The following is a 10,843-nucleotide window of genomic DNA, read 5'->3' on the forward strand; positions in this document are numbered from 1 at the left end:
AATATTATTATGTTTTGGGTGTTTACACACCCACAAAGTCTAGTTGAGAATACCGTGTACAACTCTAAATTGGTACTTGTTGACCACAGTTGGTAATTTAATCCTTTTATACAGTCAAAAAGTTTTATCTTATACAAAATGACATGTTCTCTAAGATTTTGTTGTTTTCGCAATCTTTTGTTACATGCTGACTATAGACTGTTTTAGAACTGCATTGGTGTGTATCAACTATATATCAGTTAATATATTTAATAATAATCTTGCCCTTCTTTGGCCCCCCCCCCCAAATTTAATCTTTGCCCCCACTTGCCCCACCAAATGAAAATGTCTAGTTACGCCACTGTTTATTAGCATTTTACACAATGCATTTCGTAACAGCTCTACGTCGTCATCGTCTGATGAAAAAACAACCAGCCAATGAAATGTGTCAAGTCACATGGTATGAACTGGCGGCGATTGATTGCTCACCACTTTGTAGTCTTTATTCAAAATGTTTGTATAAACGCAAGTTGAGATAGATGTATATAAAACTATGTAATTGCACTGTTTGTGCTGTAAATGTATTTTGTTTTGGTTATAAGAAAAATGTGTAAACATTATCATGCAAAAAGAGAACAAAAATGTCATAACTTCTGTTTTCTTAAAACATCCCTGGCACACTTAAAGTTAAACACCTTGTAACAAGACTAAAAGCCGTTGCCTTGCACACACGTGCACCCGTACCCCCCGCCGCTTACAAAGTGCATGACGTCACACACACGCGTTATTCATTTCAGCTCATCACGTCACCGTCATACACTTTTCGTCTGATCTTTCTTTTACAAACGGGTAGTCCAACATTCCTCATCTCCTCAGCTCACCAACTCCATTTAAAAGGTAAGAATTTTGATGAAACTCAAAGTGAGAAACCCAATATGTAATTTATCTTTTCGATTATGTTGCAGTGAAGTGGGCTTCGGCTTTTGTTTCTCAGAAAAGTGTTTTTTATTGGATGAAAATCGTTTTATTTTGTGTGTATTTCTGTGGCGACCGTATTCGTTGTGAGCAAGAGACGGCATGGTTTTTTTTTTATTGTCTGCGCCGACGAACAAACACGTCGGTGTGAAATTAATCGTGTAAATTGTACTGTTTATACTAATGTTCTCAAGAGATATTGATTATTTGATATATATGAAGCCACACATAACTTTTTTTCAATACTGTTTAAAAGGAACAAAGAAATAAGTCCACGTTTTTCCCCACACTCATTGTTTCGACGAACTCGGATTCGGAATAGAACATTCCAGAAACCGGATTTCTAATGCGCTGTGAACAGCGCCCTCACGCGATGATTCATACTACATGAAAGTTAGGAAACTGTTTCAAGAGCATTTTGTCTTCATTTATCATCTGCTGTTGGCGGAATTCTTAAAAGTTGAACTTCTACATCATTACGCTGAAGTTTTGAAAATGAAATAAATAAATTAAAGAAACTAAAAAGTAAAATGGCCGGCCATGCGCTGCCATATAACCACACTGTGTGGCTGTGGCTGTGCTCTCTCGCACAATAAACAAAAGATAAAGAGGCTTGCTTGTGTTGAAGCAGAGAGCACGTCTATAATCTTTATTATTAAAAAGTGTTATGCAAAGTCACCCTAACCATTTCAAGTCAGTCTAAAAAATTGTCTGTAGGCCTACCCTCTCAATTGCATTTTTACTGTTATTTTCCACATTTTTGTTCAGCTTTTTGACTTGAAATAAATGTTTTCCTTTGAAAATATTGCTGCTTTCATAAAACCTTGACTTGACAAAGGAAAGATGACAAAGGTTCTCACTAAGGCAACCAACCAACCCTAACTACTACGAGTGCACTAGTTTCAACTAGCAAAATGGCAAATGCGAGTAAAACTTGATTGTTGAAAGCAGTGGAAAAGTTTCTGTATCCTGCCACCACTTTTTCATTCAATATGAAATAAAGTAGTATCTATTTAACTAGAATGAAAAATTCCTCTTTATAAAAATGAGTGAGTCTCTATTCGGCTTTGTGTTTCTTTGTTTTGCTCTCCTCTTATATATAAACACCTTTTCTGTTTAGCCAGTCCCAGCGACCTTGCCTTATGGAGTCGACTGTAATGTTAATTCGTTTTTTAAAATATACACCATTGATGTTGTTATTGTTTAGTTGTTCAATCATTCTTTTTGTTTGTGTTTGATCTTAACTTGTAGAACTATTCATGTATTTCCACTTTACTGATTATGTTACACTTAGTTACCTGTTCATGTTTGTTGTGTCGTCATTTTAACCTTTTTGAGAAAGACTCTGCTAGGGTCAAATTGCAGGCCATTAACTATTTTTGCATTTACAGCTACACCTCTGATATTATTGTTATTAGTATTACTAGTTTGATAGAATAAGGTTTTAGATTGAAAATCGTTCTTTTTATTTGTGTTAGAACTCAACATGGCCACTGCTCCAGCTGTCGGTATTGACCTTGGCACAACATACTCCTGTGTAGGTGTCTTCCAACATGGAAAAGTAGAAATCATTGCCAACGACCAGGGCAACAGAACAACACCAAGCTATGTAGCCTTCACAGATACAGAACGTCTCATCGGGGATGCCGCTAAAAATCAGGTCGCAATGAACCCCAGCAACACGGTCTTTGGTGAGTTTGTCTTTTGGGTTTCATGTTGGCAAAATGCAGCAAAAGAACCTCTGTAAATTGAGCAGGTTATGAACTAGTGTGTGGTGATCGCTAATGAATAATTTGTCTATTTGTTTATAGGATTTGAGGCATTGCATGGTGAGGTATCAATGTTTATTTGGTTTGCAGTAACACCATGTGTGTATCTACTTGCCAGGTAGAGTTGTTCTTAGGGAACTGTCTTGCTTTATTCTACTGCCGCGGAGTAGATAATTCTTACAAACCGTATTTTGTGTGCACTTAAGCAATTTGGTTCTTTTGGTTGGTAGGCTGTTAGCATTCATATATTGATAGAGAATGTACTGGTTATTCTTTGCATAAGTTTTAGACAATAGTATGATCATTTTTTCAACTTTATAATCTGATTTCTGAAATGTTCAATATTGAGAAAAATCTGAAAGATTGTTATTTAGGAGCTAGAATAGACCGTAAAGCTTACACCATGTGTACATTAAATGTTAATACTTTTTCTCCAGGGACCAATAGTCATGCCTGTAACGACCACGTTTGTTACCACTCAATACAATGTTGGGTCCACTTAAAGTCACCTGGAAATAGAATTTTTATTTTTTCAAACATAAAAGTAGATGTTAAGTAACAATAAAACAATTTTTTTAGTAATTGTTTGTCACGATTTATATGTTCAAAAAAAAAAAAAAGTTGTTTGGGGGTTGACTCCGCCTACCCCTTTTGTGACGTCAATCGAGGCAGACTTTGCCTTGATGCGTAGAGTAAACACGCGTGCAAATAACATGCAAGTCCAAGTCATTGAGTTTGTACGTTTTGAAAAAGTTGTTTTCTTGCATTTGTATTGCTGCTGGATGCAGCAAAACAACTACAGATGGGGTCAGTCTGCATGGTTGGCCAGACTCACAAGAGCAATAGTGCGTAGTGGTTCAGTCCGACGTATTTTTCAGCACTGTGCAGCATTTTCTCTTCAATATCGCACCTCAATTGACGTCACGAACAGCGCCCTCTCGGGTCGGGGCCTACTCTTAAATTTGTAAATAAGATAAGAACTAATTTTTTATAACCTTAGTTAACTATTTATTCACATTCCACTCATCAAAACACATATATTAGTGACAAAAGCTTTATTTCGACAAAATACCTCTTCCAGGTGACTTTAACCATTTATAAATAGTTTATGTTACAGCTTTGTAGGATATTTGAGGGGAAAACACTTAAATTATATGGGTAAAAAAACAAAATTAATGTTCTTTATCCCCGATGCAGATTTAACATGTACTTAAATTATTAATGAAGATTTTGTTGTACACTCATCAAATTGACATGCTCTCTCTCTGCAGATGCTAAGCGTCTGATCGGCCGCAACTTCGACGACCCCATCATTGCTCGGGATCAGAAGCACTGGTCGTTTAACATCGTAAACGACGGTGGTAAACCCAAGATCGAGGTGGAGTTCAAAGGTGAAACCAAAAGGTTCAACGCTGAGGAGATTAGCTCCATGGTACTGATTAAGATGAAGCAGACGGCCGAAGCTTTCATTGGCAAGGTAAGTCTAAGAGAATAGGGATAGGGAGAATTAATAGATTATACAACCCAAACAAATTACAGTGTGAACAAACGTTACGTGATGAAAAGCAAGTAAAATGACATGCAGGCAGTCAAAACAAGGTGAAACTAATTGTGAGGCAAAACAAATTAGCTGTTGAAAGTGCCCTGGGCCCAATTTCATAGAGCTGCTAAGCACAAAAATTTGCTTAGCATGAAATTTTTGCCTTGATGTAAACAGGATTACCAACCAAATTTCCATGTGATTTTCTGGATAAGCAAACAACAGCTGAATACCAGTAACGAGCAATATGCAACAAATGAAAATCTTGTTTTTATCAGAGAAGAAATTTCATGCTAAGCAAATTTTTGTTGCTTAGCAGCTCTATGAAGTTGGGCCCTGGTGTACCTCAGAATGCCATCGGTAAATTACGGCTCTCTGTCGTAAGAAAAAGAAACTGATGAATATAATATCATTGCCATGCAACAATGACATTTTTGTGTTGGTGCATCTCTAAAAATTGCATCTTAGTTAGACTCTACATTGGACCTCACTTAAAAAAAGCTTTGGGGGTACGAACAAAACAAGTATACACCAAGTTGTACTGAAAATTGTTTGTGCGAAATACAACATTTTTTTTGCAAAATCAAGACACTACGCTTTTGCACTGAAGCAACAAAATGGTGCATCGATAGTTTAAAATGTTTGATTTTTTTTTAAATTAGTGTTTCTTTCTTACAAAAATCTTTGTGTAACAGCCTGTAACAAATGCCGTCGTGACCGTGCCAGCCTACTTCAACGACTCTCAACGTCAAGCTACCAAAGATGCAGGAACAATCGCTGGACTAACTGTCCTTCGAATCATTAATGAGCCAACTGCAGCGGCCATTGCTTATGGTCTTGATAAGAAGGTAAGTCTGAACTATCTGAAACACTTCTTTCCTTCTCCATTTATGTTGCTTTCAAAAAGATATTGAGTTGTTGAAGAAATAAGTTTACAAAATATAAAAAAGTTAATTACACAAAACGTATTTCGTGTTATTGGAATCAACTGGAGGGGTGAGGCTGAGTAAGGGGTGAGGACTTGCTATGTCAGTGTTCTTAGCTATGTTGGTGGTGATAAATTTAAACAGACTTTGAATCTACATTTATTTGTTGACTTTATCTAAAGGTTGGCAGTGAGAGAAAGGTTCTTATTTTTGATCTGGGAGGTGGTACCTTTGATGTGTCCGTCCTGGCCATTGAAGACGGTATCTTCGAAGTCAAGTCAACGGCAGGAGACACTCACTTGGGAGGGGAAGATTTCGACAACAGAATGGTTGACCATTTTACAGATCAGTTCAAACGTAAGCACAAGAAGGACATGACTACCAACAAGCGTGCAATGAGACGTTTACGTACCGCCTGTGAACGTGCAAAGAGAACTTTGTCTTCAAGTACACAAGCCAAGTAAGTTACAGCAGATAAAGACAGATCCTAAATCGATGGATTGCACGAGTTACACGCGTCCTTTTTAAATTGTATTATCAAATATGGTGAATGAGGACGCTATGTGCAATTCATCTAGTGGTATAGAGGCATCTTTTGACCTCAGTTGAGAAAAAGTGAGTGAAACAAGATCCAAGAACTATTCTCAATATTATTTTGTTCCACACAGAAGGGAACAAGACTAATCATTTTACATTTTGACCTTGCTTCTTTTTGGATTTTAGTTTTAACACAAATAAAATAAACAAATTTAGAAAATGGTTTTTGCAAGTTTACTTTTGTGGCTGTTTTTGTGTAATGCTTTTTCCTTTGTTAACAATTTTTAGTGTGGAGATCGACTCGCTCTTTGAGGGCATTGACTTCTACACATCAATCACCCGTGCTCGCTTTGAAGAGATGAACAGTGATCTTTTCCGTGATACAATGAGCCCCGTCAGCAAGGCCTTGGCCGACTCCAAATTCACCAAGAAGGATATCGATGATGTCGTACTCGTTGGTGGCTCTACACGTATCCCAAAGATCCAGAAGTCATTACAAGATTTCTTTGATGGAAAGGAAGTCAACAAGACCATCAACCCCGACGAAGCTGTCGCCTATGGAGCAGGTAAGATTGCACAATCAAACCCATTCTCAGCAGTATTTTTCCTCTCAATTCAGTGGTCTTTAGTAGCCCGGTAAACCACATGTTGCAGAATTCCTACAGCTTCAGGAAATGTTCTGTAATGGTTTTGAAATGATCTGGCTTCATTCAACAGCATTTTGTGAAGTTGAGTTGTGAATTGAATTGAATAGTAAACTTAAATTCATACAGTTCCACCAGCCAATTTCACAAAGCTTTCGCTGCTACAAAAGTCCCACTGTGTAAGATTTCTTTTGTTAGTTGTGCACAGCTTGTGCAATAAATATTGACAAGTGGAGAAGTTGTTAGAAATCAGCAGCCAGAAATAATCTTCATTGCTTTTAAAAGTATCGGCCCTCTTTATATCCTCTGTAGTGTTTCAGAAATAATTTGGAAGATTGGTGTTGGGAAATGACAAGGCAAAAAACCAATTCAACACTTTTTTGATATTAACCCGAATGTTGACACCATAAGTAAAGGACTGTTTTAGAGATGATATTAAAATCAATGATTTGTTTTCTTTCTACAGCTGTCCAGGCAGCCATCTTGTCTGGTGATACCTCCGACACAGTGAAGGATCTTCTCTTGTTGGACGTCGCTCCTCTGTCCCTCGGTATCGAGACCGCCGGTGGTGTCATGACCACACAGATCAAGAGAAATAGCACCATCCCCACCAAGAACACTGAGAAGTTCACAACCTATTCCGATAACCAGCCTGGTGTACTCATCCAGGTGTTTGAAGGAGAACGTACAATGACAAAAGATAACGTGAGTTTCTAGACTGGACTTCTTCTTACTAAAGTCAGCCGTGTGATTTCTCAGGAGCTTTCCTGATTTCATGAATTTTCTCCCTAATTTTTGAAAAGAAGTAAAGACCATTACCCTTACTTGGTGTATCCCAACATATGCGTAAAATATCAAAACCTGTAAAAATGTTAGCGCAATTGGTTTTTGGAGTCGTAACGAAACAATGAAAGAAAGTAAAACTCCTTTGTTGCATAGAATTATGTGCTTTCATGCATGAGAAAGACTTCATGCCTGAAGCCTTTGTCAGATTCAAATTTCTGGGTGAAAAATTACCTCTTTTCTAAAACGACATAACTACAACAGTTCTCCAGTGCTCATTACTAAGGAAGTTTTTTAAGGAGTAATCACTGAAAGAACGTCCTGCCTTTAATGCCAATAATTATTTATCAAAAACCAATATTCTCTCCTCTCTGCTTTCAGAACCTTCTGGGCAAGTTTGAGTTGTCGGGAATCCCCCCTGCACCAAGAGGAGTGCCCCAGATTGAGGTGACCTTTGACATTGATGCTAATGGTATCCTCAATGTGACCGCTGCTGACATGAGTACGGGCAAATCCAACAAGATCACCATCACAAACGACAAAGGTAATTTATACAAGGCATGTTCACAAATAATTGGCATGTTTTGATGATCGTAAAAAAAATATCATCTTGCGGTGTTGGCGTCAAAACCCTTTGGATTATTCTAGGGTCCCTATTTACACCACACCCTGTGTTCACTATGGTCTATCACTGGATCAGTTGGAGGAAAAGTTGCAGATATTCAGTGATGTAACCAGGGGGTGGGGGTTTGGTGGTGGGGGTTGGTGGTGGGGGGGGGGGGGTTGGCAGGTACAGCTCCTTGCTCAGAACTAGACCTACACTCTCAGAACCCCCCCCCCCCTCCAAATAAAAAAATAAAAAATAATAAAATAGATTGAAACAAAAAACTACCACAAATGATTGGTTCAATACATTAGATAGCTCCAAGTTATGTCTCCCCCCTTCAGAATGGAAACGTCTCGTTACGCCACTGCCAAAGCTGACAACTCTCCCTGATTCTGAAGAAAGTTCATTGAAAGTAGACCAGTGTTTCCATGTTCTTATACAAAAAAAATTGAAAATCTCCCCGATATTACGTAAACTTTGTCCCTATCACGTGGAATGTATTTCTAAATATCTCCCTGATTGTTGTAACAATTTCCCTGATTGCAAGATGCAAATGTTGGCAGCTTTGCAAGGAGAAACATCGTCACTTAACATCAATTTATTCCTTGACTTTGCAGGTCGTCTTTCCAAGGAAGAAATCGAGAAGATGGTCTCCGAAGCCGAGAAGTTCAAGGTGGATGATGATAAACAGCGAGACCGCATCGCTGCCAAGAACGGCTTGGAAGGATACACCTACAACATGAAGTCCACAGTAGAAGATGATAAACTGAAGGATAAGATCAGTGAGGAAGATAAGCAAACCATCTTAGACAAATGTAAGGAGGTCTTGGACTGGCTGGATCATAACCAGGTAGGTACCTTCATGGATTGGTTTCTCTAATTGACCAGTTAGAATTCAAATGTTAAGTGTAGGAGTAATCAAATACTATTTGATATAAGTTCATAGTACTTTGGGTTTCACTTACAAGGGTGACAAATCTAGAAAGTGAAATAAGTATTGATACTGAAAAGTAATTTGTCTCTTTCCAAATGCTATAAAAATATTTGTTTATCTTAGTAGTCTCTTCTGAAATCTGTATAGATACAGAATTGTTTTATATTCTTTCCAAATAGTTTTAAAAATGTTTGTTTTTCCCTGTTCACTTCTCAGACCGCAGAAAAAGATGAGTTTGAAGATCGTCAGAAGGAACTTGAGAAAATCTGCAATCCCATCGTCACCAAGCTGTACCAAGCTACCGGTGGTGCCCCAGGGGGTATGCCAGGCGGTATGCCCGGAGGTATGCCAGGAGGTATGCCAGGTGGTATGCCCGGTGGCTTCCCAGGAGCAGGTGGCGCACCCGACGCCGGGGCCAGCAGTGGTGGACCAACAATCGAGGAAGTGGACTAATTGTTGCGGCGTAAAATCACTTCTTATCCAGCAAGCTTGTGACAGCATCGTGTGATATTCCTTAAGTTACGTGCAATACATGCATCTGCAGGGAAAGACGAAAGACAGACAAGTGTTTTTGGGCATGGAATATAAAACATGGAAAGTAAAACAAATAACATGCATGTGTTAAAACAGTTTCAACAGCAAGGAATATTTCAATCTTGTCTTAGAATTCCTTCGAGAACCTTGTCACTCGGGTGGAAACCGGAGTAATATTTTTGAAGAAAGGATGTTACAGATGGGTGCGTTAAATTCCCCTCAAACTTTAAAACAGCGCTAAAGCTTAATAGTGGTGATGCTATTTATAAGCTTCCCAAAAGTTACAGTTTTGAAATAGCTTTAAAATATATCTGGCGAGATGATGTTGTAATCACTATAATTTTTGTAACTTTAATTTATGTAATGTTGATTTTTCTTGGTTAGTTTTATACTGTGAAGAACCTTGTTAAAGTTCTAGTATTGCATAGCTCTAGATTACTAAATAATTTAATTGTTGATTAAGCTAATCTTTTTATATTCCAATTTATTATAATCACCATAATCAAGTCAAACTCGGGTATTTTAGCTTTCTTTAAAGTCTATATGAACTAGTAGATCTTCAACATGCACATTATTATCTCCAGGAAAATAAGTTCACAGTTTTTCCCTTGAAATTAGTATTGCCTATTTTTATTGGTATTGGTGACCAAAGACTTATTTATTGCACTGGTTAAACATAATGTCATAAACTTTTAAAACAAGAAGATAAAAACATTTTGCAGTCGCAGGTTTTCAAGACTGGGTCTAAAAATATCTCTTTACATGTACGTACTTGGTGTTACTAAACATCAAGTGTATTGTTAAATAGTGGGGTTAAGCCCGTCTCTGATGAGGTGGGTCAATGCTCTGTTCGGATCCTTGAAAACTCTTGCACGATTTCTAGAAAACATTTGGGTCCAATTACATGTACATTGAGCGGCTCACTGCCAAAGACTGCCTGTTGCAGTGAGCGCACAATTCCGTGGTAACCAGTTTTTATGAAATTGGGTGCTGATTCTTCATTATTCAATATTGCTTAGTGATGATGACACTAGTATGACGTATGACATTGCGGTTGAGTTGTAATGGTGATTCATGTAGTTTTGAGATCAATTTTGGTGCTTTTATTTCAACAGGACGTGTGACTGATTCGCATTGCCCAATATTGTAGTGGATGAACCCCCAGGAGTGTGTGTGGAGTGAAATGGTGTAGACTTGTTTGCATGATGATAGGCTTATTTTATTAATGTAAGACGAAGAAGCTAAGGGTGTAAACCAAATATCACAAAAAGAATGTCAAAATATAAGCAAAGGAAACAATATTAGAAATAAAACAAACATGCCCAGAACATTAATATTGTCTCTTTTTGTCTATTAAAGTTATTATGGTTTCTTGTTTTGCTACTTACAGTCGCTTGGTCCAATTGTTGCATTTTTTTTCTCTGCACGAATTTTTACAGATGCTGCTGTTTCAAAACAATACCAAAACTTTATCACACTGCGGGCAATGCACACAATGTATTATGCAAAGTTGTTAATACATTGTAGATAAGTGTGAAGTGGTGTTGGAATCCTGACGATAATTCAATTTTAACTGCCCTAGTCACTGTCAGTTTTTTTTAAATAGCTTGTAACT

At 37.8% G+C, this 10,843-nt stretch overlaps 1 protein-coding gene across 1 annotated transcript; it reads left to right on the forward strand.

Annotated features, from left to right (window-relative positions):
• The first annotated feature begins 776 nt into the window (after positions 1-776).
• On the forward strand, positions 777-10,562 carry LOC139937089 (heat shock cognate 71 kDa protein-like). The gene is made up of 10 exons (XM_071932083.1): positions 777-876; positions 2,433-2,645; positions 3,995-4,200; positions 4,959-5,111; positions 5,372-5,649; positions 6,015-6,292; positions 6,837-7,075; positions 7,535-7,697; positions 8,378-8,610; positions 8,911-10,562. The coding sequence occupies exons 2-10, from the start codon at positions 2,441-2,443 to the stop codon at positions 9,145-9,147; spliced, it is 1,992 nt and encodes a 663-aa protein (XP_071788184.1). The 5' UTR covers positions 777-876; positions 2,433-2,440; the 3' UTR covers positions 9,148-10,562.
• Positions 10,563-10,843: the final 281 nt, after the last annotated feature.

The sequence above is a fragment of the Asterias amurensis genome, chromosome 5, assembly GCF_032118995.1.
Source record: "Asterias amurensis chromosome 5, ASM3211899v1".
NCBI lineage: Eukaryota > Metazoa > Echinodermata > Asteroidea > Forcipulatida > Asteriidae > Asterias > Asterias amurensis.